Source organism: Pterocles gutturalis, unplaced genomic scaffold (genome assembly GCF_000699245.1).
Source record: "Pterocles gutturalis isolate BGI_N339 unplaced genomic scaffold, ASM69924v1 scaffold5390, whole genome shotgun sequence".
Taxonomy (NCBI): Eukaryota; Metazoa; Chordata; class Aves; order Pterocliformes; family Pteroclidae; genus Pterocles; species Pterocles gutturalis.
In genome coordinates this window covers 16,953-44,854 of record NW_010138070.1, presented here as the reverse complement: position 1 = coordinate 44,854, position 27,902 = coordinate 16,953, and the positions used below count along the sequence as shown (strand labels likewise).

The following is a 27,902-nucleotide window of genomic DNA, read 5'->3' as shown; positions in this document are numbered from 1 at the left end:
TGGATTGGGGCTGGGCAGGGTAAGCCCTGCCTGGGAGCCCCCTCCTTAGCCCAGTGTCCCTGGAACTCTGCAGGGCAGGGGGCTGGCAGGTCCCCAATCCCTCCAGCCTGGCTGTGGGGGGGTGTTTTGTCCCCAAGCTCCCACGCATGGAGGGCACTGGGCTCCTGCATCCAGGCACTGGGCTGCTAGGGACACACTTGGACCACAGAAGTGGGGACCCTGTCCTGCTCCTGTGTGCTGGTGGCCTTGTTGGGGCTGGAGGACTGGGAGTCACCCTGCCAAAGTCCCCTTCTCCTGGACAGCCATTGCAAGCCAGAGCCTGGATGTTGCTGGACTCTGTGCTGGGAGGGTTTGCAAGGGTTGCTCATCTGCAGCCATATGCTGAAGATGAGCTCACAGCCCCCCATGTTTGCCCTCCACTGTCATAGCTGCTGGCTGGGTGGTAGCATTGCTGTCAGTGCAGCGCTTCTCTCGTCACGCCCCTCAAGCAAGCGTTGGCGCAGTGGGTCACCAGCGTCTGTCCATCTTGGAGCTGGCGCTGGAAAATGCCCAGCCTTGGTAGTGTTTTGCTGCAGTCTTCCGCACCCAGCCCTCGGGACCGGGGAGGTGCTCTGCCCCCCTCCCCTCGCCCTTTTCCAGCGTGCCGTGCGCTCGCGCCGCTGCAACATGGTGCCTGGCTTGTTCTGCCGCTCACCAGGGCTGCGTGGTCCCTGTGCACCAGCTGTCTTGGGGACATCGCGCCCGCTGGTCTTCAACGCTGGCGTGGGGGTACCCGGGTAATGGGGTGGAATGGATTTGTAGGCGGTGGCTGTAGCGTTTCTCTCCCCTGTGCGGAGCAGGGCTTAGGTGAAGTGATGGGACATGGCTGTGATGCTCCTGGTGACACATCCCAGCCTTACTGGGTGGCACCGGTGTGGGTGGGTAAAGAGACCTGGTGCCCTGTGCTGCGTCCATGGTGTGGGGAGGCTTGGTACCAGGGGGTTTCATGGGCTGTGCACGCCTGCGCAGAAGACTCAATGCGGCTCCTTGATCTGATTATTCACTGGCCCGCTGAGCTCTCTGAGGCTGATGCCGCATGGTGCATCCCAGTGATGCTGTTCCAGCGGGGCTGGTGCTTTGTGGGTGGTGGCTGGGCCATTCCCCTCTGTTGGGTGGGTTTGGTTTTTTTTTTTTTTTTTTTTAGCAAAGTAGGTGCTGGAAGCTATTGCACTGTGGCAGCCTGGAAATCCTTACCCTTTTGGGGAAGCCGGTCGTCCCTGGAGCGATGCTTGGTGGCCAAAAAACCAAGTTAAAGATTGCATCCCTGAGGAATGGGGCAGGGGTGGAACAGAAGCAGCCCCTGCTCTCCATCGTGCCCCCTCCAGGTGTGTGTGGGGAGGGAGACGGTCCAGTCCATGCTGATAGATGGTCTGCAGCCTCACTGCATGCATTTGTCACCCTGCCCTCGGGGATGCAGCAAGGGACCGACTACCCTGGAGTGGCTGAGGATACTTGGGAGGTGGTTGGCTGGGACTGGTGAGGGGCTGTCCCCATCCCTGGTGAGGTTGCTGTTGGAAAGCCCTGTCTACACCAGGATTCATCACAAATAATGCCATGGGTGATGAGCTGGTGGTTGGGCTCCATGGTGGCTGCTCCGAGACTACGGGACCCCTCTGAACTCTTATTTTTCTTATGCATTCTCCTGGCTGATCAGGAGCCATTTCTCACCGCAGAAGAAGCTAATGGTGGCACAAGGAGTGACCTTGTGTTCTGGGTGCCCTCATGGTCTGGGGAGCTTAACCTCACATCCCACCCAAATTCTTGCCTAGGGCTCCCCTCGATACAGAGCGATAGATATGTTTAGTGCAATGGCGAATCCTTCAGTCCCAGCATACGCAGGAGGGTGTGCTGGAATATCTTCCCACACTGCGTGGATAATGCTGCCGGATCCTGGTGCTGTGGACACTCCTCCATTTTCCACCCCCCTCTTCCCTGCTCTGTGAGCCTCCTTCGCCACCCCCTCAAGCGTTTGCAGAAGGGTGCTGTGTGCCCCAGATATGGCGGGGTGCAGCTCCCAAATTCAGCCTTTCCCTTTATCTTATCTTCAAGCCCCTGGATCTCGCAGCGCCTTTCCTGCCCGGTGACATGCGGAGGACAGGAATGCTTCTCGCTCCTCTCCGGGTTGTTAGTGGGAATGTTAAACAAACAGGGCCTGATGTCAGTCCCTGCTGTTCCTCACCAGACACCTCCCCAAACTTGATCCCTCCCCACTTGCTGCTATCTTCTGTTTAGTTTTCCAGGCAGCCGCCAATCTGCGTGACAGCGTATGTCCTGGCGCTCCCAAGGCAGCTGCCTAGGTGCTGCACACCCCCAGCACAGGCAGAGATTTATCCAGCGGCCGGAGGAGCTTCCTTGCTTCCTGTGGGCGCCGTGTGTTGTGTTCGTGGCCGTACTGCAATAAGGATGCCGTGTGTTCACCCTGCTGTCTTGGGTGTCTGATGCAGAAGTGTTGCTTCTCCTCTGGAAGGTCATCCTTGCTCTCCCAGGAGGTCACTGGGAAGTTGTAGGTCCATGGGGAGCGGGGGAAATCTGGAGCTGGCTGTCTGGGTGCCCAAAGCAGGTGGCTGAAGTCTGGTTATCCCATGCGTTGTCTTGTCCCCTTCCCTCTGAGTGACAGTGGCTGGTCTTAAGGGCCTCCTTGCAGCTCCATAGGTGGTGGCTGTCGTGATAGAGCTTGGACATCATGGGCTGCTGAATGTGGAAAGCATCAAATGTGATGCAGATGAGGACCAGGAGAAGCAAAGCTCTGCTAGGAGAGGATTATCTTCCACAGCAAGGCCAGCCATTAGAGTTAGAAAATGCCCCGTTAGGGGAGGCAGAAGGCTCTTGGTTCCCAGACAGCCTCCTTGGTAGCAAGTTCTTCATCCCTGGCCTTTCTTAGTTGTTGCAAGCTGGGGCTGCCAGAACCACGCAGGAACACCACTGATGAGCAGCCTGTGTTACGTGCTGGATGTCTGCAGCACTTCGTGGACTGGTGCCAGGCATCTCTTGATTTCTGTAATCTCTGCTTGAGTGGACCCAGATACCTCTTGCATGCATGGATTCTAGCTCTCTGACTTGAAACAAAGAAGGTTGATATAATTTCTGAAGTCGAATGACTGTGATGTTGCTCTTTGCTACAAAGAACTTGAGGGTGTAGTAGTTATGGTCACCACTTGCTAATCTTGGCTGAGCCAGGATGGTGCTTCAGAGCTGTTTTCGTGCATGGTGAAAGTCCCCTCAATGTTAGATCCAGCTTTCTGTTGGTGACAGATTGTTGGCTGAGCAAATACCCTGAAGTCACCATGCGTGCAGAGGTTCTGGGAACTGGTGTGTTCCCAGACCTCCTTTTGTCCTGTCAATGCGTTGCTGTTACTGGAGGAGGGATGTGAGAATCTCCTTGTTATCTCCTGGTGTCCTGGTGCTTCTGTAAATACCCTGTAAAGGAGCTTCCTTCTCCTTTCAAATCTAAGTTTCTTGGATGTGAGTCTAAGTTGCTTTGAGCGTCAATATCCCAACTAGTCCCTGCGGTGGGGTAACTGTTCTTCCTCCTGCTGCCTGGCTGGGTAGCTGGTCCAGTAAATGAGACTCAGCCTCAGAAATGAATGTTCCTCCTTGGCTGATCTGAGGAGTTGCTGAGCAGAGCTTTCCCTATTTGGCCTCAAAATGAAGGTTGTGCCTGCAGAAGTTATGAAGGGCCAAACCCAAAGGCTCCCTTGCTAGCTAGGGGCTCAGCTTTCCCCTCACCAAAGTAGGAAGGATGCCTTTGGAGATGTCTGGAAGGTAGCTAAGAGTGGTTTGGGCTTTGCTGTCCTTCCTCATGCCTCTGCTGGAGCAACTGGCACGGCTGGAAGTCAAGTATGACTCTTGCTGGAACTGGTATGGAAGGTTTTGGAGCCAAAAGCTCCTTTGGGCTTGCTGATTTTGGCCATGCCAAGTCATGAAGACGTTGTTACTTGGATCATGGAGCAACGCCTCTGCCTGTCCTACACCTCCAAGAGGCTGAAGGCTTGAAGCCTCAGCAGGGCACAACTGTGGAAGCTACGTGGTCAGCTTCTCTCCAGGAATACCAGGAGCTCACTGGGATCCAGTAACTTTCTCAGATCTGGAGGTGAGCAGGGTCATGGCGTGGTGAGAAGATGCCTGTCCCAGGGCTGGCTGTCCTCCTGGGTTCAGCCCCACCAGAGAGGGGTGTGGTGATGCTTTGGATGATGGCTGGATGGCAGGTAAGTGTGGAGCTAGAGGCTTACACAAGGTCTGGGCTCTTCCTGGTGTGTCTGGGTTGGTGAGACCTTTTTTGGCCCCAGGGCTTGCCTACTGGCTCTTGCTTGGAGACAGGAGCAAGACTGGTGCTGAGGCTTTGCTCTGTCCGTCTGTCTAGAGAACATCATCTCCTGCACCTCATCCTGTGGACAGGGACAAGATGTTGACCTCTGCTGTGTGCTCAAACCCAACTGGCCAGTTGTTATCCTAGGGTAGAGCAGGGTGGCAGAGCACAGATGGGAGATCCAGCCTCCAGCCTTGCCCTGATGTGTCCAGTGGCTGCTGGGGTGGGTTTCTCTAGAGGACAGTTGCATAGGACTGCACGTGCTGGCCTTGCCCATTGCTCTCCTTCACCACTGAGCCCAAGCGTACCTGGCTGCAGGCTGTGGTTGCTGGAAACCCCAGGACCCAGTCGGGCAGTCTTACCCGTGTGGAGGTTCTCCAGTGCTGCTGCATATCCTAGACGAGGCTATGGAAATGTTGCACCTCCTAATTTGGGATGGTACGTTCCCTCCTGTGCCACAATGGATGTGGTGATGGGTCCTTGCATTGGCATGGGGTCAGGTCTTGGTACGTGGCTGTGTCAAACTGATGGTCGACCCTCTGTGTCTGGGCTGGGTGCCTGCCTGGGGTCTTGTGGGGAGAGTGCCCTGGGGTGTAGAGGGAGATCGGGGCATGGCGGTGGTTAGGGTTGGCATTTCTGGTCCGCTTTTGGGTAGCATAGCCCCTCCCTGCTGCTCAGTGGCCCTGTCTTGCCAAGAGCTGGCTGATATTGCATCAGTAGCTCAGTCCTGTGGGTGCTTGGCATCCTACTGGTGTCCTCAAAGGTCTACCTGTGATTGGGGTGACACTCCAATAACCGTCAACAGAGGAGAGCTGCTGCAAACTTCCAGCCCCCCATCACCTGGGTTTTGTGGCAGCCTTGCTTGCTGTTGGGCTGTGGAGGCACCAGGCGTGCTCCGTGGGGCTGTGGCATGGCCAGCAGTGTGCTGCCCTGAACTGGGTTGATTTGAGGAGAGATTCACGTACCTCTAGATGTGTCCTGGCTGTGTGGGCAGAGCAGGCATAGGACTGAAAGGTGCCTGGGGATTGCCTTGTTGTGGGGTGAAGCAGGGACTGATGTATTTGCTTAAGCACCTGAAGTGAGAACCTTGTGAGGGTCCTGCATCCAGGCCAACGTCTTCTCAGGGCAGAGGCTGCCAGAAACCCATCTCACCTCTGGCTCCTGCCAGGAGAGCAAATGCCTGAATGCAGGCAGGAGGAGCTGGTCTGCAGCAAGTTTCCCCAGGGTGAGAGTTGTCGCTGTGGATAAGGTCCACTGCTCCAGCTGATGGTAAACGGTGTCTGTAGGTCCCGGAACATCACAGGGTGGCAGATGTCCTGCTGGGTCCTTGGAGATGGGAGCTTAGTGCAGTGGGCTGAGTAGTGCAAGCATGGATGTGAGCATCCTTCAGCATGTTGGCTGTGATGCTCATGCACATCTCAAGCTTAGCAGACCTCTTGGTAAGGTGGGAGGTTGTGATGGTGGCCTGAGGATGCTCAGCCAGCATCTTCCTGAACTGGGGGGCTGGCCTCCAAGTGACTCAACAGCTTGGAACCCTTGCTGTGGCCCAAGTCCCCCTGGGTGCCATTCTTTCCACTAGATCCTGCAGAGACACAGGACAGGACTCGATAGTGGGGATCAGGGGGAGTCTCTGTGGCAGAGCTGCACCAGCAGCGCTTCCTCCTCCGGGGCCGTGGACTATTGTTGGGTGCTGTCCTGTTGTGCCTGGACTTATCGGTGCCCATGTGCTTCCTGCTCCCTTGGGCAGGGGCTGATGCCTCTCCCTGCTTCCCCCTCACTCGAACGCCTTCCTGCCCTGACCGCAGGGGTGACTGAGCCCCATTGACATCCCCCTGCTCGCTGTGGGGGAACAGCAACGCTGGCGAGGGGCTGCCCCAGCTATAAGCAGTGTCACGTGTGAAGTGCCCCAGCCTTGGGGACAAAATGCTTGTGTGCTTGGGCTGGCTTGTGGTCAGCCTGCCTTCCTCCCCCCTGGGTGAGCAGGATGTTGGTCCTTGGGTGCCTTTCGTGCAGATGGCTGATTTCAGAGGGAAATGCCTGAAGCCCTTCTTGTTTCAAGTGCTGGGGGAGGTTCAATGCCCTCTTTCCCCTCTGGGGGTGGGTGAACATCTTTCTGCTGTGGGGGTTAATGCCTTGTGGGGTTGTGGCTGCTCTGAGCATCCTGGCTGGAGTTGCTCCTGGTCCAGTCCTGCACTGGGGCTCAGTGCTACCCTGCCTGCTGGCTCCGTGAGCTGCCTGAGGACATCAGAGCTCTGCCAGTGCTGGAGTTGCAGGCTTGCAGCCTGTCTGCTGCTGAGCCCTGCTGGTGGTGGGGGAAACTGAGGCACGGAGCAGTGAAGGAGCCTGTTAGCAAGCCCCTTCCCCTTGGGAGGCATGCTCCATGCTGTTGAGGCTGCTGAGCTGTCCCTAGCCCAGACCAGCCACCCCTCTCCTGCAGTTTTCCCCTCTCCTGCTTTTCCAGGGTGTCTGATGTGCAGAGGAGCAAAACTTCCCAGGGCTGGGTCCACGTGGTGCCGTGGCAGGAACCCTGCAGCCCCACATCCGCTGTGGGGCAGGGAGATGAGGGTGCTGGCCCATTTTTAAGCCCTGCGGCTGAGTTCCTCAGCACTTCCCTCCCTGTAGCCATGTTTTGCAAGCTCACCTCCCTGCATTTCACTGTCGTGCCTTATAAGTCCCGGCTCCCGGGGCTGCCATCAGCCTCGCTGCATTCCAGCAGCCTCACGTCAAGTGGCCCTTGCTGTGTTGCGGTGGCCAGGGCTGGGGCTCTGTGTCCCCGCCATGGCTCCACCAGTGTCCCCGGGTGCCTGAGAGACACCCCACTGGGATGCTCTCCCGCGGGAAGCGCTGTGGTCCATGTGCCTGAACTGCTGGGACCTCAGGGTGGCTGCCTGGAAGGGGGGGACTGGCTTTGGGATGCTGCGGCAGAGCTTGTCCCTGTCCTCAGCAGGATGGTGCAGAGGGTCCTTTCTGCCAGTGGCACAGGGAAAAGGCTTGGGGGGTGTATTGGTGTGAACGGGTGGGAGATGGCTCGTCTCCAGGAAAAACATGGCACATGGCTGAGGGTGACTTTCCAGCGAGGGGGGAACATCCAGTGACACGGTGTGGATCAGGCACTAAAGCATGTCCTTGGATGTCTCCTAACCACTGGTGGTAAAGGCTTGTGTGCTCCAGGTGCTGTGAGACTGACCCCAGGACCTGGCCAGTTTTGGGGGGCTGGAGTGGCCGCAGCGGTGCAAGCGCAGGGCTGTGGGTAATGCAGCTAAAGGGCTGGTCTTGTAGAATGGGAGGGGAGGGCCAGCCTCCCCGGCTTCTGGGAAGGTTCAGAGCAGTCTCTTAACAAAAGCCCTGCACTGGAGACCTACCAGAGCTGCGGTTGCTGGAGATGGGTACTTGTGATTTACATCTAACATTTCTGACATAACTTGACCCTTGCTGGGCTCCTGGTCAGTGTCTGGCTCTGCTTGGGACACCCTTTCAAGGGCTCCTGTTTAAAAGGAGCTGTGGCTGTTGTAAGACCCATACTGACCTCCTGGCAGTGCTGGAGCTGTGGTGGAACAAGGCAGATGTTGTTGCTTGGCTTCTTCAAAGCATTGGTGCTAAGTACCCAACTGTTCTTGCACTAGGTGTGCATCTCCTTCTGGGAGACGCAGCTGTACAAGGACTGCTTTAGAGCCACCAAGGACTCGAGCACTAAATGGGTTTGTCCTTGTCCTTCCCTCCTCCTGCGGGGGAAGCTGTGCTGGGATCCTCCCTTTCCAAGAGATGGCCTAGATGGCCTTGTCCCTCCTGGCACAAATCCTGTTTTCTATGGCTCCCCTCCATCTCTGCCGGGTGTTTGGACTGGGGACACCCCGGGGGAAGGGGGAGAGTTTTCTGCAGGGCCTCCAGCAGCATGACCCCGCTGGGCTGTCCTGGGCGAGAGCTGCTCCCTGCCTCACTGCCCCGCTTTTCTCTGTGCATGTGTCCAGTTGGGATCAGTCGTCCTGGGCGAGATGGGGTTGCTCTGACCTAGTATCTCATCTCAAGTCTAAGAGCAAGCATTAGAGCAAGGTATTTCTGGAGAGCTGTTTCTTCTGTATCTCCAAGCTCCTGCTTAACATGCAGTTTGGCCCAGACAATTCCTGATCTAGCCCTGGATGGATTTGTGTTTTTTTTTTTTTTTTTTTGGTCCTGTGGCTTTTCCAGCTGATCTGTGAGGAGGCTGAATATCTACATGGGCCCGGTGTTTGGTGGCAGGGACTTGAAGCAGGAAAAATCCACTTACACAGAAGCCTACTGTGCCTTGGCATGTTGAGTGTGAAGGCTGGAAGCCTGGGTTTTTCAGCCCTGGGTGGTCCTTGTGCCTCTCAAAGCCTGCAGGACTTGGGTGGCAAGGGGGGTCACTGGAGAGTCCCCGTTCAGTTAATCCACTGGAGGATGCTTGTCCAGATTCTGCTGTTGCCCATGTCTATAGTTTCTTCTTTTTTGGGGGAGAAGTGGGAGGAGGCTGGACCAGGGCTGCCCACAAGATGCTTAGACTGGCAGGTTGCCTCCTGCTTTTAACCCCATCTCCTTTGCTTTCTGATTACTGCTGATCCCATGTTTACACCTGATCTCGGAAGCCTCTGGCTTACCTTGCTCTCTCCCTCAAATCAACCACTGGAGTTTCCCACCAGCCTCACCCTCCCTTCCCCGAATAATGTGGTCTCACTTTCCCATCACTCTTTTCTACATCACTTATGGATGTGCTGAATTGCAGAAAACTGGCCACTTGGTCTCATCCCTTCTCCTCTTCTGAGCAGGGACCTTCTTAGTCTGTCTTGAGACACTTGGGGAACCTTGTTTGAAGATCTCAGCTGGTGGCATTTGGGGTTGCACAGGTGTTCTTTGGGGCGATGCCAGCCATCGGTGGGTGCTGTGGGTTGGCTGGGGTCTGCTTTCCAGCACCATGTATGGTGACAGACCAGACCTGGAGGCCAAGGGAAGATTTTGGCCTGCAACAGAAGGTCTCTTGCTCCTGTCCTTGGCAGAAAATTATGGGGCTGGCATTAGAAGCTTGTTACCTCTGACAAAGAGCACCTAGGCACCTGCATTCCTCTGTTCAGGCTGTTGTAAGGGCTCCAAGAAGCTGACTTCTCCTTTCCCAAAGCAGCCGTGCATCTCCCATTGTCATGCCTGTCGCAAGGACTTACCGAGCGACACATCACGGGACCATTTAGAGACCCAACAGGGATGCAGATTTCTATCTGCTTGGAAGAAACATCCATTCTGGGGTCTGAGCACGCTCAGATCCTGAAATATTGAAAAGGGACGGTGCTCTCACATGGCTGAGGCACATGTGTGCCACCACACTCCGCAGTCCTCCCCTGCAAGAGATGGCTGCGCGTCTTCTGGGAATGCCCTGCAGGCCTGCTGAAGTGCAAGCGCTGGAATCTTTGGGGCAGCCAGCAAGCTGAGAGACGGTGCCATGGGGCGTGAGGTGGCCCTGGAGTGATGCATCAAATGAGGGGCTGGGCTGGGCGAAGAGACTGTAGGACTGAGCTTGGGCATGGAAAGTCTTTCTGAAGTGCTCCAGATAGTACTGTGCTTCCCTAGCCAGGGCAAAGCGAAAGCTGGAGTGTGCGGGAGGGCCATCGCTACTGAGGAACCAGGGGAGAGGAAGGATGCCCAGTGGTTGCATCCTGAGATATGCCAGGCTGGAGAAGGGCTCTGCACACCCGTGGGGGGTGGTAGCAGCCTACTGGGGTGTTCACTGGGTGGTAGCAGCCCTTGGTCTCGGCATGCATGGAGAGCCAGAGGGGCAGAGGTCCCCAGGCTTTCATGATCACTGTCTGTCCTGGAGGGCTGAAGCTGCTCTCTGAGTTGATGTGAGGAGGTTCTGCTGCATGCTCCTGTGTTTTCAGGTGGCTGCTGTCTCCAGCCTGGGAGCAGGGCAAGGCTGTGCTGCTCGCTTTGGTGCCAAAAGAAGTTTAAATGAGGTGTCAGATACAACCTGCTTTGGGGAAGGGGAAATGGCTAAGCAGAAACTAAAACGTGAGAGCAGGGCGCTTCTGCCCTGCAGATGTGATGGGCTCACTCCAGACTGGAAACCAGCCGGAAGATGGGCTCTAGCTTAGGGCTCCCATCCTGCCCAAAAGTATCAGGCACTGTGTGGTGCCTTTCTGAGCATTCGGGCATCAGTGCTGTCCCAGGACCTTCTCGTGGCTTGTTTGGGACTGGCTTGGTGGGTGGCATCCCCATGCAGTGAAAAGCAAAAACATGAAGCTCCATCTCACTCCTTCACCTCTCTGTGCTGGCCGAGCTGTGCTTGTGTCTCCTGGTCCTTGTTAATGATGACTAGTGTCTTGGTGACCTCTGTTGTGCGTAGCCTCCCTTTCCATCTCTACTGATTTACAAGAAGTCTTGGTAGCTCCATCAGGATGCTTCCTATGGAAACAGGCTGCCAGCCAATGTCTCCCAGTGCAGGGAGAAGGTGGCTGTGATGGTCTGTTGATCAGAGTTCTCCCAAGCCATGACCCTTTAGCACTGTTTCTTCCTGGCTATTAATGTGAACTATTATCTATAATTTCAACAGGCTATCTATTGAAATCTTCCTCTGGTACTGTATTTTTTTTGCTTATACATGCTGAGTGCGTTTGGACTTGGTACATGCCTTCTACGGCTTGGAAAGAGCAGCAGCGTACGTGGGCTTGGTGCAGCGCAGCTGGCTTTTGGCTGGGCACAACAGAACAAACACTGTCAGAGCTGGTTGGGGAGCAACTTCTGAAGGGTCTGATGTGTGGTGAAGGAGCTGGGATGGACCCAAAAACCATCCTCTCAGTGATGTTCTGGAGCTTTTGCAGAAGTTAAGAAGATGTGATTATAGCAGTGAGGTATTTTTCAAAATTGAGGGCTGACTTTAAATCAGTGTGCTGGGATATACTAAGGAAAGGAGATCTAGTGTATGATCTGTAGAAAGAGCCAGAGAGACAACTGGGGTTTGTACTGGTCTCTTCTGGACCTTTGATACGTGCCAAACTCCGTGGCAGTGCTTTTGGCAGTGTACAGCCTTCGAGCAGTCATTTCAAGTTTTAGTCATCAAGGTCCAGACAGGCTGTGGGGCTGGTGTCCATACCTGAACCAACCCAGACTATTCTGCTAGAGACCAAATTTTTGTAAAGGTCTAAATCCTTTGTGGCAGGGAGGAAACAACTGGGTGGATTTTATTCTGGGAAACAGTCTTCTAATGTAGGGAAGGGTTAGTGCCTGCAAGGCCACCTTTGGTGCAAGGTGTCCTACTCTTATTGCACCTGGCTTCTGAGTTGTGCGCTGTACTGCTGCTTTGGTTCTAAGCATCTCTTTTCAGTAGACCTCGTTGACCTCTTTCCTAGGTACGGACACTGTTTGTCAGTGGCCTTCCTGTGGATATCAAGCCCAGAGAGCTCTACCTACTCTTCCGACCATTCAAGGTAAGGTCTTAAAATTTGGTCTTTGGTGGGAAACATGATGTCTTGTGGCCAACCTTGCAGCAAAGATCTCTGTCAAAGGGAAAGCAGGGATGAAGTGGGAAGGTAGACCTTCTGTGAAAGCTTGGAGAACCTTGTATGAAAGTATTAATGTACCCACTCCTGCTGCAAACCTGCCTTGTGAAGGGTCTGGTGCCACAGGAACTCCTGGAGCTGGCACATTGTGTCTTGGTTGTAGCCTGGCTCCTTCAGGAACCTGACACTGACTTGCTTTCTTCCCTTCTGCAGGGTTATGAAGGGTCACTGATCAAGCTAACTTCAAAGCAGGTACCTCCTTCTTCCAGCTTGGGTATTTTTGGCTTTTGCTAGACGACCAGACATGCCGGGAGGGGGGACAGATACCAGATTTCACTATGTAAAGCACTGTCTGTTCAGCACCATGTATACAGCTGGGTTCTGCTCACCCCCATCGTCCTGGTGGCCCCAAGCTCTCTGCATGTGCTGGATGGCTCTGTATCTTCTGTTGCTGCCCAGGGCTGTATGGGCTAGGTGAGAGCTGATGCTTCAGCCTCAAACCCTGTCCTGCCAGAAACCTTCCCCAGTCCCATCCTAACCAAGGCAGCAGTTTCCCTTGTGAGCAAGGGGTACCTTTGCTGGGGGCTACCAGGGTGAGCAGTGCCCTTGTGTGTAGGAATGTCAAAGAATTTTGGTGTGGTAGGAGCAGACACAGAGCAGGAATCTTGGGCTGATGGCCCAAGAGCCTTCAAGCTCTGCTTGGACGTCCTCTGAAGAGGTAGATGGTATCTTCTGCTTGCTGTAAGCAGTCGGGGCAGAGGGGGTGGCAGGGTAGGCTGAGGAGCTGGAAGAGGCTTCCAAACTGAAATAATAATTATTTCTTTTAGCCAGTTGGTTTTGTGACCTTTGACAGCCGGGCTGGTGCTGAAGCAGCAAAGAACGCCTTGAACGTAAGTACCCGAAGTGCTGGGGAGCCCCACAGAAGGCTGGGAGCCATATGTCCTGCTGTAGCTTGACCTGGAGCTGTGGGCTGGAGTGGTGCTTGGCCTGTCCATAGCATAGGAAAGGTCATAGTGTCTCAGCTGTGCCCTTGAGTATGGAAGCTAAATGGTCCTGCAGCATCCCACCATGGAAGCTGGAGACCTGTTGAAGGCTGACATCAGCCTGAGCAAATGGATGCAAAAATTCTGACCACTGGAAGGTGGCCTCCAGGGCCTCTGAGGGTCTGGGGAAAGAACAGCTACTTACTTGTTAGAGTTGGCATGCCCCTCCTTACTCAGCAGTTGGCCTCTGATAACAGGATCCAGGCTGTGAATCCTGTTCCTTATCCATTAAGTGCTTCCCCCTCTATGAGTAAGAGTTGTGGATGACGAGGACACCCTTGTTCGTTACCTACGTGTGTCGAGGTGTGGCCAGAGCTACTCTTGAAGGAGCTTTTCCTCCTGCTGTCTGCACTGGGTCCCAAGGTGGGGGCTCATCCTGGCCTGACTGCTTGACTTGACCTTAGCTTGGAGCACCTCAAGCTGGCAGGTCTTCTCTAGGGAGCCAACCCTTAGCAAACAGATGAGAACAGAGGTGTTGGGGGCACAAGTGGTTCCCAGGCGTATACAGACATAGGGTGACCCCCAGTTGACACCCTGTAATGTTTTAATGGGGCCTGTGGGGCTCAAGTTGTGTTTAGCATCAGCTTTTTGAAACTCCAGGTTGAGCTTACCCCAGGGTACATGGGTAGTGAAGCAGGCTCATTGCAAATCTGATCTGTCATGTGGCTTAGGTCTTGCTTGGTGCTAGTGGCCTTGTTCAAGCCTCACTTTACCCAGTGCCCTGATGAAAAGTGTGTGGCAGTTCAGCAGAGCAGGCCCTTGCACTGGGCTCTGGCCTGCCAGGACCTCTGCAGCCAGAAGATACCCACTTCAGAAAGGAAGGGAACCAGCCTTCCTATGCTGCTGTTTCCAGGGGAGGACATGAGGTAGGGCCAACGCTGTCTGGTGGATGCTCTTTAGTACATTCACAGCATTTCCAAACTGCTGTCGCTCGAGAAAAAGACACAAAGAAGGTCAACGTGGCAGACACAACCCAAAACTATCTCCATCCTGTGTGTCCTGCAGAAGTTAGTGGGATCTAGGCAGCAAGATGTGTTGGTCTGGTTCTGCCCTGCTGCAGACCTTGCCTTGGGCGTGGGGCTGCATGCTAGTGTCCAGCAGTAGATGTAGCAGCAGCACAGACAGGAGCTCTAGCATAGATGGGCATATCCCAGTGCCAGCAGGCAGATGTTTTTTTTTTTCCTGACCAGTGTTGGTAGCCATGACTGCTGTGTTGGTTGGTGAACCGCACATAAGGAGCAAAGCTGTGTCCCTCATGTTGGAAGCAGTGGTCCTAGGCCAGCTAAACAGATAAGTACAAGCATGTGGGAGCTAGAGCGTGGCAGTGAGGTGACAAAAAACCTGGGCTATGTGACTGCAGCATGATGGCCTTAGTTCCCCAGTTGGGCTTTGCTCCATAAATAGGGACAGCCTGTGCTTAGACTGGAGACCTCACCTCTGAGAGATTCCTGTGCTTTCTTCTATGACAGGGCATCCGCTTTGACCCAGAGAACCCCCAGACTTTGCGGTTAGAGTTTGCTAAAGCCAACACAAAGATGGCCAAGAGCAAGCTGATGGCCACACCAAACCCCACCAATATCCACCCTGCCTTGGGCGCACACTTCATTGCACGGGACCCCTGTGAGTATGCTGGAAGGGACTTTGAGGTCATGGTCAGTGGGAGATGCCCAACCCTGGGAATGCTGCCAGGGTGGCCAGAAAGCCATACCCATGTATGCTCTGGCTGAAATCTGCCTGCTGCAGGAAGGCCAGCATGTTAAGGTTGCAGGAGAATAACAGGCATCTGGTAAGGCTTCTGGTTGATACTAGAAGCGTTGGGAGAGCAGAGTTGGTTTTGGTAGCTCAAGGGATACCATAAGTCCTTTAAACCATCTGATGTGTAAAGCAGAAAGGACGAGTCCCATGCCATGTACCCTCGGCATAGCCTGGAGGGACAAGCGGCCCGTTGAGGCTGGGTGGACAGCCTGTAACGAGGTGCTAAGAGCCCTGTCCTGCCATCCGGTGGCACCAGCCCTGTGCCGTGTGTGTGAAACAGCCTGCCCAAAGCCTGCGTGGGGTGGTGAGCAGTGATGGAGCGTGTTCCTGGCCTCTCCTGGCAAGGCTGGGAGAGCCCAGAGATGCTGCAGGGGTGCTGTGTTCCAAACCTCACTGGGATGGCAGTGCAGAGCTTCACTTTGGGGTTGGACATCCAGAGCCTGTCCCTGAAGCAGGCTACTGAGATGCTGTCCCCTTGTCTCCTCCTGTCTAGATGACCTGACTGGAGCGGCTCTTATTCCAGCGTCCCCAGAAGCGTGGGCTCCCTACCCACTCTACACCACGGAGCTAACCCCCGCCATCCCCCATGCCGCCTTCACGTACCCAGCGGCTGCTTCACGCTCAGGTGAGTCGCTCCCTGCATCCCATGCCAGGAACTGGGCTCTCCTCCCTCCCCTGCCCCCGGTGCTCACTCTGTGGGTCTCTGCTTGGCTGGTTCGACCCTGGCCTCTGCACCTTGGCTCCTGGGCAAAGCCTCCTCCCAGATGAAGTGTGTGGGGGGCCCTGAGCAGACCGTGGGGGAGAAGTCTCTGTGGCCGAGGGCAGCCAGAGCTGGTCAATGATTCCTGACCCTGCAGGTCCAGCCTGCTTCCCTGGTGGAGGCAGGCAGGTGGGGAAAGTCAGGGACCCACTTCTGTCTGGCTTTGCTGGTCCCCATGGACGGAGAACTGTCTTTTAGGACTGCTGGGAGGAAATACTACATGCCAGCAAGTAAAATACCTTGAAAATGCCCTCCCTGAAGTTACAGCAGAGGCAACGGGCTTGGCTCAGCACTGAAGGTGAGGGGCTCAGCTGGAACCCCCTTGGGCCAAGGGACTCAACTGCTTTTGAAGCCAGAGGGGGATGTCCTGTAGGGGATGAGTGATCAGAGCCTTGCCATAGCAAGGAACTCTGGTGGGATGGTGGCATTAGCCACTGGATCCAGGCTAGAGAGGGTCACTTTGTATGGGCCTGTGGAAATGCTGGTCTGGTGCAACCAGCTGCCTGGTGTCCCGGGGATACACTCACTGACAGCTGGAGGTGTAGGGATGCCTGTACTGGTCTGATACTGGAAGGCCTTAACCTACTGAGGCCAACACCCCTGCTGAGCATTAAGTCCCTGAAACCGTGGACATGCGAAGGGAAAGCCAAACCAGAGAAGTAGTGCCCTAATTCCAGGTTAAGGTGCTTGGTTTGGAGAACTCATACAAGAGAACCTGGAGCCCCTGTCTCTACCCTGCTTGGTGTTACAGCCAGCTATGCTCTGCCTGCTTCAGTCTCTGCTCCTGGTGTAGTGCCACAGGGAACTAGGGCAGTGGGGCTCTGGGCTGAGACCCCAGAGCTTTGGGGCATAACCTCTGCTCTCTGCCCTGCCAAGTAGGGTGTTTAGCTCCACTCTTCCCTGCTTAAACTGAAAAGAAGAGCAGCTGTGTCCCCTCACCTTGCCCGCCTGCCTGATGGTCATCTCTGTTGGCCCTCTGGCATGCCCTTGCTCCCGCAAACATCTTGACTGTAACTGCCCAGCTTCAACCTGAGCTCGTTTCCCAAATGCAATATGGAGGCACTGGATGGATGGATGCAAACTCCTGGCCTATGTAGGCTTCTCCATCCTGCCCCTCGCTCACTCGCAGGCTTCTGCTGCTTCTGCCCCTCTACTGGTGAGCTAGCGCTGGGCTGAAGCTTCTGCAGAGTAGGCAAGAACGTGGGGCCCAGAGCAGGACCAGGCACTGTCTTGTTCTTTCAAGACCCTCCAGAGCCAGGCTGGTCCTTCACTGGGAGGGTTCTGCTTGCTGGTGCTCTCCAAAAGTTATTGATGGTGCCCACAGCTACAGGAGCATCTGAGTGTGCTCTGCTTCCAGGCAGCCCAGGAGAGCACGTGTCTTGCCTTCCCTGCCCTTTGAGCATAGGGTGGTGGAGCCAAGGGCTGTTGCCAGCTGGATTGCCCCTCGAAGGGAGGAGCAGGAAAAATTCCCTCTGGCCTGGCTGAGGTGGTTGAGGGAGGTGAAACCATTACTGCAGGTCCTTGGAGGATGATCATCAATGAGTGTATGGGGACCCTGAGTGTAAAGGTTAGACACCAAGACTTTGTGTTGTATGGTGGGGGAGACAAACCCTCCCCTCCTAAAGCAGGGTCTTCAGCCAGATCTTCTCCCCCTGGGGTCTTAGTTCCTCCCATCCAGTTGGCAAGCTACTTGTTCTGGACAGATAGCTTAGCTGTCAGAGTTCTTCTGGTCTGAAGAGTGACCCTGAGGCTCCAGGGAGCTCCCTGTACAGGTGGGACTCCATGCCCAAGGAGGTCCATAAGCAGTGATGTGCCCCTAAGCCTTGGGGAGCCAGTGTAGTCTCTCCAGGCCGTGGCCATGGCCAGACCCAGCTCTCCCCTGAAGAAGAGCAGCTGGGCTGGCCCAGCGGTTACAGCTGCTCCTCGCTGTGTCGTGCTTGAGCCGGTGGTGACCTCGCAGGGAGACGTTCTGGCGCAGTATACATTACCAATAAAGTTTTATGGGGTTAAACATTACTCAGGCTGGCAGCTTGGAGCTGCCCGGTCTCTAAGCTGGAGCCCTTTCTCTTGCAGAGCTGAGGCAGGGTGGAGCGAGTCAGTGAGATGACTTTTGCTCACAAACTGGGCTAAAAGCTGTAACCTTGGTCTTGGTGTGCTGAGCCCTCTGCTCTCAACGGTAGGGGCTGGCTCCCCGGGGGGCATGGGGGTTGTTCTCCAGGACACCTGCAGTTCTTTCTCCCGAGACTGGTGTTGGCTGGAGTGTGTTCATGGGGATGGCCAGAGCTGTAGCAGCTCTGTAGCCTTCAGTCCTGGAGCAGGCATGAAGTTGAAGGCAGCAGCTAAGCTGAGAGCTCATTGCAAAAGATTTAAAGCTGAAGTGCTCATCCTGTCGAAGCTCTGTGTTCAAGCCTGGTAGCGAGCAGAAGAGGAGGTGGCTGCCCTCTGCAATGCACCTATGCAACCTCCCGAAGAGCTGCCCAGAGGGCTGGCAGAAGTGACAAGGGGCAGGAGATGGTGCGAGGCTGCCCTGGCCTCAGCTCGTACACTGGGAGCCGTTGGTAAGCCACTCGCAGGTGGCACCGATGGCTGCTGCCGGCACCGCCCAGCTGCCATGCCATGGCGATGGTCCCGGCACGCACCGGGCTGCTGCAGATGTGACCATGGCCTGATTCTGTCCTGCCAATAGCCTCCACCTGTGGGGACTCCAGTGACTTGCCCCATCCCTGGAGGGGTTCAAGGCCAGGCTGGATGAGGCTTTGAGCAACCTGGGCTAGTGGGAGGTGTCCCTGCCCATGGCAGGGGGTGGAACTGGATGATCTTTAAGGTCCCTTCCAACCCAAACCATTCTATGGTTCCATGATTCTATGACTTTAAGATTGTCCCATCTGCCTTCCCACCCTCCCACTCTCTCTCAAATCCCTCCTTTGATGTCCCTAGTGAACTCCAGCCATGATGCCAGCGCAGGCTAGCCCTGAAGCTCAGAGCTGTCCCTGGAGATGGGACACCCTAGTGATGCCTTATTGCAGCTAGTGGAGTGGCTGTCCTACAGCTCCATTCCTAGAAGTGTTAAACATGATGGCAGCCACGTCTGGAAAGACTGGTAAGGTAACCATCTCTCCTCCAAGGTGCACCATGGGATTTGCAAGCTTCTGCCCATCTCTGTAGCCCGTATCTCCTTGGCAACCCAGTGCATGGGCCTCACGCTACCCACCCACCAGAGCCTGGGGAATGAGATACCAGGCCTTCTTTCTAACCCACATCTCCAACTTGGCAGCACATGACATGGCGCACACAGCATGGCACCATCTTACGTCAACTCCTCCCAGCTGAGCCAGGCTCAGCCAGATCCTGCCAGTGGGAGGGGAGCAGCCTGGTTGAGCCGGGGCAGAGACAATCCTGCCACTCGGTTTGAAAGAAACCTGGTTTCTCCCCAACCACAACCCCTTGAGGGCAACCAGAAATACACCTTGACCTCACTCCTGGCACACGGTGGGGGAGGTGAGTGACGTGATAGTGATAGCACACAACTAAATTCTAGTGGGCACGTTAGACAACAGCACTTGCCGGTCACTTTGTTCCAGAATTGCATACCAGGACAGACCCTGTCCTTAGTCATGGGTCTAATCTCACCTCTTTCCTCTCCAGTTACTGAAAATTGAGCAAGTTCCTACGTGGAGCTTAGCTTCTCTCTTGCAGCCTGAAATCACAGGCAGGACATGGGTCTTGCAAGTTGTAACGAAGGGAATCGGCAGCCTGGGAGAGATGGGAGTGTCATAGGAAACTGGGAGCTTGGGAAGAGGGAAGATGGTCTGGCCTAGGACTGGTTGGCAGGGAGGATGGTTGCTGTGGTCATCTCTGAAGGAACCGAGTCCTGGCTCACTTCTTGCAGCAGTTCTGGGTAGACTTTTATTTTTTTTCCTCTGTGTGGTAGTGATGTTGGGAAAAGAGTCATCAATGATGGGGGCCCAGCTCTGCCTTTGCCCTTGGAAGACTGGGGTACCTTTACAGAGCTGGTCTTCTGGGAAGATGGGGAGTGCTTGACAAATTGATAGAGACAATGACTCAATGTGTTGTGTCTCGGCACCAAGCTCTGAGTGGGCAGGAGGAGGCACGAGGGACTACTGATACTCCTGGAGCTCTTCTGCAAAGCTGTGCTTCCAGCTGTGGCAGCACCCTGAGAACAGGACTTGCCCTGGAAAGTAGAGGCTGGATGCAGGATTGTTCCATAAGAACATCGGTGAGGCTGGTGGTGGTTACCATGTGGTGTTTGTAGAAGACCGAGCTGACATGTTGGGTACCAACATGTGGTAGATGCTGGACTGAAAGCTCACAGCTGCCCATCCTTTTGGGCCTGGGCTGCCCAAGGTGCACTCAGAGCCTCCACATTGCTGCTGCTGGCAGCAGCCTTGTCTGGAGGCTTTGAGGAGATGGTGGAGGTGGGACCTGTCCAAGTGAGTGGGTAGATGGAACAGTCCTGTATCATGGCTCTGTGGTGGTGATTGTTTGAGAGCCCAGCAGAACCCTGAGGCCTCCCAGCACCGAGTTGAGGCAGAGCCCATCAATGGAAGGGGAGGTCAGTGCTCTAAAAAGGCTTTTTCTCTTATTTGCTGGCTGGGTTGGCTCAGAAGCGAGCTGGATCTCCTGAGTGGTGGCTGCAGTTGTGGGTGGACATGAGGCAGATCCCAGTGGCTGTGATCTCATACTGGCCCTAAAGAACTGGGGATGTGCGAAGGTCTGCTGGGGTGGGCTCAGGTGCTGTGCTGCTCCTCAGACACTATCTGTTGTTGGGATGCTGCTGTTCACTGGGTGTGTGACCACCTGGGTGCCACCAGCCTGGCTGAGCCCTGGAGCACCGAGCAGTGGCCACCATGGAGATCTGCTGGATCAATGGGGATCCTGCCTTTGTGCACCACTGACCTCTGGACTAACTTCATGGTACCATCTGCAAAATCTTCTGGACTTATGTTGTGGCAGCTGAGGTCTCATAGACCCTCCCTGGGATGGGAGGCTGGAGACAATGACAGATTTTCTGTGTCTCGTATCTTGTTCCCTGTTCATTGGGACTATCATGTAGGACTTGCCAGGATTATTTTTTTTTTTTTTCTGGGCAACCTCCAGGCTTCCTGGAGATGTGTAGCACTCTTCAAGACTTTCATGGCTATGATGTTTTCCTAAACTCTAGTGACTTGGTGTTGGCACACGCTGGCCAAGCAGCTCTGAGCAAGCTCTCCCCCAGACAGCCGTTTCCTTCTAGCCAGAGAAAAGCAGGCAGGAGATGCTCTTAGCTCTTCCAGGTACCTGCTGAGCAGTGATTCTCACTACATCACATCTGATGAGTGAACTGGACCCAGATGGTGTCAGAAGTGATTTCCTGACCTATGTCCAGCACTGGGTCTCCCTGGCTAGCTCAACCCAAATAAAAGCAGCACAACTTGCTTTCACTCTGGGAAGAGGAGAAAGACTTGTTTGCTGAGGTCTGCAAGATGAGTGTGTCTCCATGACCTGTAGCATAGGTTGCCTCAAGGCCCGGGGGGGGACAAGGCAAAGGATGGATGTCTGTTGAAATGCCCCTTCCAAGCAACAGGATGGATCAGTGCCTGTTGTCTTCTGCCTGCTCTTCATTGTGGTGTGAGACGTGCTGATCCTCCAGCTCTCCCCCACTGCAGCTGCCTGGGGAAGAGGGTTCATGCTTGATTTGCCTGCAGGAAGGTTTTCTTGGTGGTGGGCCGAGCCGCTTGGGTCTTGGACAGCATGCAAGTGTTTGGATGCTTGTCTCCTCAACCCAGCTTCCTGAAGGACCCTGAAGGCAGGTGGGTTGGGTGAACGGCCTGCTGTTGAGTCTGGAAGTGTGTGTCCAGAGAGAACTGATGGATAATGTCAGTGCCTTGTGGGTGGAGGTTTGCAGGCTGTCCTTGCCTGCCCTGGGTTGTGTTCCCCATCAGCTGTGTTTTCAGCTGGAGCAGAGCAGCTCTTGCTGGCCACCAACATGCTCTGCCCTGTGACCTGCAGCCTGGGGAAGTGGTGGCCGTGTGGTGCTCATGGCTCATCACGGGGATGCTGTCTCAGCAGCACAACTGAAGATGCCCCTCTGCGTGTCAGCGGCTGGTAGCTACACACAGCTCTTGGACATGTTGGTTGGGGTCCTACCACCTCCCTGGAGCACAAGGGAGTGCTTTGTCCCTGCCTGGCTGGTCCTTGGGAAGGTGGCTGGGTTCATTCCAGGTGTAGCGATAGCTCTGAGCTCCACAGGATGCTGGGGCTGGCTGCAGAGTAAAGATAACTAAAGTAACTAAGGAGGAAAGGCAGGCCATCCAAACTAAAGGTGGCTTGAGGATGGATCTGTGTATTCAGTCCTCCCCTCACCCTCTCTTTTTTCCTGCAGAAGGAATCACTCTCCATAAGGATGGTGGGCAAGGTAGGAATTTTAAATTCTGAGGGTAATTAGGAGAGACAATGGAGGACTTGACAAGGAGAGTGAGGTGCTGATGGGGTGTTTATCTGCCCTGTTTATGATTTCTTTATGATTTTTAGGTAGTGCTGGTCTTGTGCTGCAGCAAGGGAGAGGCTCTTCACTTCTAGATGTTCCACTGGACCTCTGGAAGGTGGCAGGCAGAGGCACAAATTTCTCTTCTCCAGCTGTTCTCTGGGACAGATGTTGAACGCAGCAACATGAGACTGGCTGCAGTTGGCCGGCAGCGTCTGTCTCATCCCGATGGGTGCACAAGCAGATGATTGCAGTGGTGTGGCCAGACTGCTTTCCAACAGTGAGCTCATGCAGCTCCAGAAACAACGGCATCTCTTCCAGTAAAAGCCTCCCTTGCTCTGCTTTCCTCACCCAGTGCTGGATGTCTCCATTCACTCTCAGCTTTCTCCTTGACAGATGTGTAGCATTTTGAGAGATAACAGATATTCTGAAAGCCCTCAGAGAAATCTTCTCTCTAGAAGGAAGCGCTCTGGCTTGCCCTACCGGGTTGCAATCCTCTTGGGACAACCCTACATGTCTCTTGTGCTGGTCTCCTCTTCCAGGTGGGTCTGGGAGCACCCCTGGTTTGCAGAGCCTCTCTACTCCTTGGCAAAAGCAAGGTGCCTGAGACACTTGGAGGGATGTGAAGAGAAAACTGTCCTGGCAGGTGCCGCTGTCTTGAAGAGCATGTCCTCTTGGCCAGCTGCTGTCTCTGGTCTGGTTCTTGCTGTGCTTCCTGCTGGTTTTGGAAACATCCCTACCAGTGAGGGGGTGTTCCTGCCTCAGCCCTTCATCTGTCTGTGGGCTGAAAGACCTGGCAGGTCATTCCCTCAGCTTGCCAGCATGTCAGAGCCTTGGCCTGTACCCAGCATCATCACAGCTGCACGTGGTCTTGCCAGCCCCCGGCTGCAGGGCTGGGCCACCGTGTGTTGGGCTGGGTGGGTTTGTGTGTGCAACCATGGGAGACCTCCAGGAGGAAGGCAAGGAGAGGTGGTCCATCAGAAGCTGGAGGTTTATTAGTGCCACAGCTATGAAAATGTGCATTTTAGGAGAAAAGCAAGATTTCTGTTGAAACTGGGGGTGCTGGAGGCTGTGGCTAGGCTTGGAGTGTGGGGCAGAAGCTGGCTGAGACCCCACCAGGAGGGGATGAAGAGCCACCAGGCTTGGGGAGCAGGCTGGGGGATGGCTGTCTTGCCCGTGCACAGCTGCTGTGCCTGCTCAGCGTGGGATGGAGACAGCTCTCGGGGTTAAGCGCTTGGAGCCGGGGGAGTTTCCTGTTGCTGCTGGGCAGGAGGAAAGTACTTGCAGCTGCGGAGGGGAGTGGTGCTGGAGTGGGAGAGGAGGATGGCTGGCTGCGAGGAGATGTGGCTCTGCTGAGCCAGCACCTCCCAGTGACAGGGCTGGAGGGGGAGCAAGTGACCCCAGTCCTTGCCCTGGCAGCTGCTGCGGTGGCGCTTGGAGCCGGGGGAGTTTCCTGTTGCTGCTGGGCAGGAGGAAAGTACTTGCAGCTGCGGAGGGGAGTGGTGCTGGAGTGGGAGAGGAGGATGGCTGGCTGCGAGGAGATGTGGCTCTGCTGAGCCAGCACCTCCCAGTGACAGGGCTGGAGGGGGAGCAAGTGACCCCAGTCCTTGCCCTGGCAGCTGCTGCGGTGGCCCTGTCCTGACTTGTGTCAGTGCCAGGGGATAACCATGCCCCGGAGCAGCGTGGTGGCCCCAGGCTCCAGCAACGGTGCAGCTGGGCTGGGTCCCTCTCGCAAGCTGATGGAGAAGCAAAGGCACGGTGTGTGTGGCACCAAGGTAACACTTTAGTCACGGCACTAGATGAGACCACTCCCTGGGGAAGAGGGTCTTGGTGATGTCCGTGCCCTCGAGTTCCTCCGCCCAAGGCTGGACTGACTGGGATGTCCCTGCTGCGATGGAGCAAGTGACTGAGCTGGGAGCACCTGCTTGCCTTGTGGAGGTGTCTGGCGAGGAGTCTGGCCAGCGCAGTGTGTCTGGCCACAGCTGCCTTGAGTGTGGAGCTGGTGCTTGAACAGGAGCCTGGGATCCAGCAGATCTGACCTAGCTGCTGAGAGGGTCCTGCTAGGACCGAGCCTCTGCAGACTTGCACGCCTTCCCCCTGCAGGAAGCATCAAAAGAGGAGGGGCTCGAACAGCCCCAAGCATGAGCTCAGGGACCTTGGTTACTGGCATCACAGCCCTTGTGGTCGTGGAGGGAGGACTTGGTCATTGCAGGCAGCTGTGTTTTCTGGGAGGAATGTGCTGCTTGACCCCTCCAGCTCCTGTAAGGAGGCTGCAGTGTCAAGGTCTTGGCCGTTTGCTGCATGTGTCTGTATAAAGGAATGAATGCAAAGCCAGAGGCTTTACACCTCTGTTGGGTGCCAAACTTCTGTTTCTTACGGGGTAAAAGGAGTAGGGCTTGAAGGGACTCACAGAGGATGTGCCTAGCTTGGAGAGTAATCCAAGGGCTGTCACTGAGTCTTGGTGTCCTGGTCTTCACCTCTGTCTCTTTTGAAGACCTGTGTGCAGCTTCCAGGGGTCTCGTGCAGCTGGGCTGGGGACACAGCTCTACATGTCCATTTCAGGATAACCTGGCAGCAAGACTTGTGTTGCATGTACCATCCAGCGCATCGGTCAGGCAGCCTGCTGGCTGCTAGGTAGTTAGAAAACACCTACCTCCTGTCCCCTCTCATTGCCAGCTGTCATCTCAACTTGGAGTGGCTTTCTTCATGTCTCTTGCATGCTCAGAGACATGATTCTGGCAAGATCCCTTCTAGAAGGAAGCTGACAGAATGACCCTGGCTGGCATGGCAGTAGTGCATCAGCCGTGTCAGGGTTAGATGAGCTCCAAAGCCCCTGCCAAACTTGATGCTTTGGCTGTGACTGCAACTCTTCCTTTACCCAACTGACCTGGGACCTTGGCCAAGGATAGGCAGACTTCCTTCAAGGAAGGGTCCCTCTTAGTGGGAGAGTGCCATGCACAGGGGTTGGGAGTACTGGGAATACTGGTTTGTTTTGGGTTTTTCCCCTTTGTCCCTGGAATGATTTTGAAAGCATCTGGCCAGGCTTGGTCAAGCACAGGGACAACCTTGCCAGGATAGTCTGGCATGGGGAACAGTTCACGCTGGGCTCTAGGGGGTTTTCTGTCTCTTTTCTACCCATCTTAGAGCAAAGTCCCCTGTTCTGCTGGTACCCAGAGCCCTGGATGTACCTGCTGCTCTTGATGCCTGTCTGCATGGAGGCTGTGCTCTCCTCCTGCCAGCTGGGGAGGGAGGACAGGGGTGATGGCCCCAGTGTTTCTGCTCCCTTTGCAAACAGCAGCAGGACCAGGCTCTGCTAGCTGCTCCTGATGCTGGATCTGTGCTCAGTCAAGTGGCACAGACTCATCTCCTGCTGTTCTTGGGCATGAAGCTGCTGGCTCAGCCCAGCCTGATCTTGCAGACCAAACAGGAGCATCTGGATGTCCTGGACATTGCCAGCTTGCTGCATCTACTGACAAGCTGGAAAATGCCTGTTCAGTTACTGTTCCCGTGTCTGCTTGTTGGGTCCCCATCCAGCAGTCCTTCCTTGGCAAGGAGCAGCCCTGAGCAGTAGATGTAGCAGCAATGACCTGCTGGGGAAGCCTCCAAGTCTTGCTGGTTTGCAGCTCTACCAGGCTCTCCCCATGATGTGGTCTGCCTGGAGCCTTTTCTGCCGGGAGCCTGTTCCGATGGCTGGGTTGTGGCTTAGGAAACGTCATGGGTCTCTTGTGTGGTGGATGAGCCAGTCCTTTCCCTGTACATGTCATGTAGAAATTGTCTGGTTTAAATGTGTGGTCTTGAGATGCCTCCTTCTGCTGGTTGAGGGCAGCAGCCCAAGGCAGTGGCCGCTCTACGTGCCCAAGGTGAGCCTCATCTGCCCTGCCTGGGCCTGAGTGAGGGGGAAGATGTGAACTTGGGGTGTGTGGGGGAGTGGGAGTGTGCTGGGGTGAACAGCCCCTCCTTGCGCACGTTTCTGCAGTGGTAAACTTCATGGATAGCTTGGTGGTGAGGAGCTTTCCTAGCTTGAACAGTGGTGTTCTGCGTGTTGTAGTGAGCTGGGGCCAGCTGTGGATGTGAATTCGGGGGCTGTCTTCTGGTTATGGTAATAGGCAGAAAGTACTTGAGATGTCGAGGCGAGCCCTGAGATGGGGTGCTACCTTTCTTCTTAGATGTGTGGGATCCTGTTGTGCTCCTTAAGGGAGAACCTGGTCAGGTCCCAGTGCCAGGTGAGCCTGAGTCTGACCTTGTGTGAGCCACCAGAGCCGGCCAGCGTGGGGCCGGCACACTGGGTAGTGCTGGCACCGTGCAGCCCCAGGTTGGGGTGCTACTTGAGTAGTATTTGAGGCTCGCCCAGGAGGCTCCTTTCCCATGCTGGAGGTCTCTGCTCAGTGTACCTCATACGTAGCCTGCAGGAGCTGAAGGTTTGGGATCTGGTTGAGACAATCCTGGATCACGGACCTCTGGTGTGGCTTTCTTTTCCAGATGCGCTGGTATCCTCCCTCCGAAGCTACTCAGCAAGGATGGAAGTCTCGTCAGTTTTGTTAGTTCATTAGTAAGTAATTACTCTTGGAGCTGGGTCCTTGTCTTGGTTGTCCCTGGGCTCCTTGGGCTCTTGTGGGGAGGAGGGGCAGGAGCTCAGGCTCAGCCCTGCACATCCGCCAAAGGATGAGGTTGGGTTATATTGATGGGTGATGGGGCCAAATCCACCCTGGGGGGAGCAGGGAGACCCACCAAGCCACCCTCACCACCGCTCCTCTCCTGCAGAGTCTCTCCTCGGCTTGTGTTCCTCCTCCTTGCCTCTCTGCGGAGGGATGTGCCAGGGACGATTGCTCCGACTCCTCTTGGTTTGGTTTGCGGCCAGCGGACAAGGCGCCTGGCCCCGGCGCATCCCCCCCGGGGCTGCCAGCATCCCCCCTCCCTGGACTGTGAAGCTGCCGCGGCCCCCTGCCGCGGGCCGTGCGCCGCATCCATCCATCCATCCCTCCTCCATCCCCAGGACATCCTCCCCGATTGAGCTTTGCCGTCTGGCTGTGCCGAAACTCAGCCGAGGGGGCTCGGTCCTGGGCTTCCCCAGGCTCGCCCTGTCCCGGCAGCTCTGAAGGAAATGAAAGGCAATGGGTTTTGCATGTTTTCTGGCATGAATTAAAACACTTAACTTGTGTATGTGTGAGTGTAAGTTTGTTTGTTCTAGCGTTTGTGTAACCGTTAGCAACAGGTCTTGGCCCAACGGATTGATCCATCAAGGTTTTCATCTTGCTTCGGTGAAGACTTGGCTTTGAGAAATACTAACTGTCCTTGTCTCACCCCTTCTCCCACCTCCACCCTCCCCTTCCCAGTATGACCAGAAGAATTTGAATTTTTTTTTTCCAAGTACAATGCACTGGGTTTCTGTTCTCATCCATTCTTCTCTGGTTTTAAAGTCAGGGTTATTATATTTCTTTTTTCTTCTTCAGACTTTATATATAGAACGGCTGTAAAATATCTAACCTCTTTTTCTTTTTTCCACATCCTTCTGATTGGAGAGCATCCAGTCCTGCCAAATAATCAGCCATCCTTATGGGAATACCGAACAACAAAAAAAAAAAGTACGAGTATTTTTGTACCATGTGTAATAAGGAAATATTTATGCATCATAAAGAATTTCTTGTGTGTTTGTGTGCAATTAATTATTATTATTATTATTAAAGAGAAATTGTAATCCTGTAAGATAAGTTAATGTTTAGTTAAAAGCTTGAAAGAGAAGGGTTGTCTTCTGTAACAATGATTCAGTCAGGCATAGTAAACAAGAAATTGTGCAATTTTTGTTTTAGCATCTTATTGCTTGGTATTGAAGTGCTTTAAGTATTATACGACCATGGCTGTCTCGCTTGTATTAAAAGATTTGAGAATAAGTTGCTATATAATTGCTGATCCTATGAGAATGTGAAACTGGATAATATATGAAATGCAACGAAAAAAAAAAAAAAAACCAAAAAAAATATACCCAGAGGCTGCTGTGACTCTTTTTCTGTGGTGTCTT

General features: G+C 54.7%; 1 protein-coding gene across 1 annotated transcript; it reads left to right on the top strand.

Annotated features, from left to right (window-relative positions):
* Nucleotides 1–11,694: 11,694 nt before the first annotated feature.
* On the top strand, nt 11,695–26,428 carry LOC104460830 (RNA-binding protein with multiple splicing-like; the record flags this gene model as incomplete). The annotated part of the gene is given in 7 exon segments (XM_010082825.1): nt 11,695–11,772; nt 12,058–12,096; nt 12,672–12,734; nt 14,357–14,507; nt 15,136–15,254; nt 15,256–15,267; nt 26,366–26,428. Coding segments are annotated over 7 exon segments (525 nt in total), but the record flags the coding sequence as incomplete, so codon positions are not given.
* Nucleotides 26,429–27,902: the final 1,474 nt, after the last annotated feature.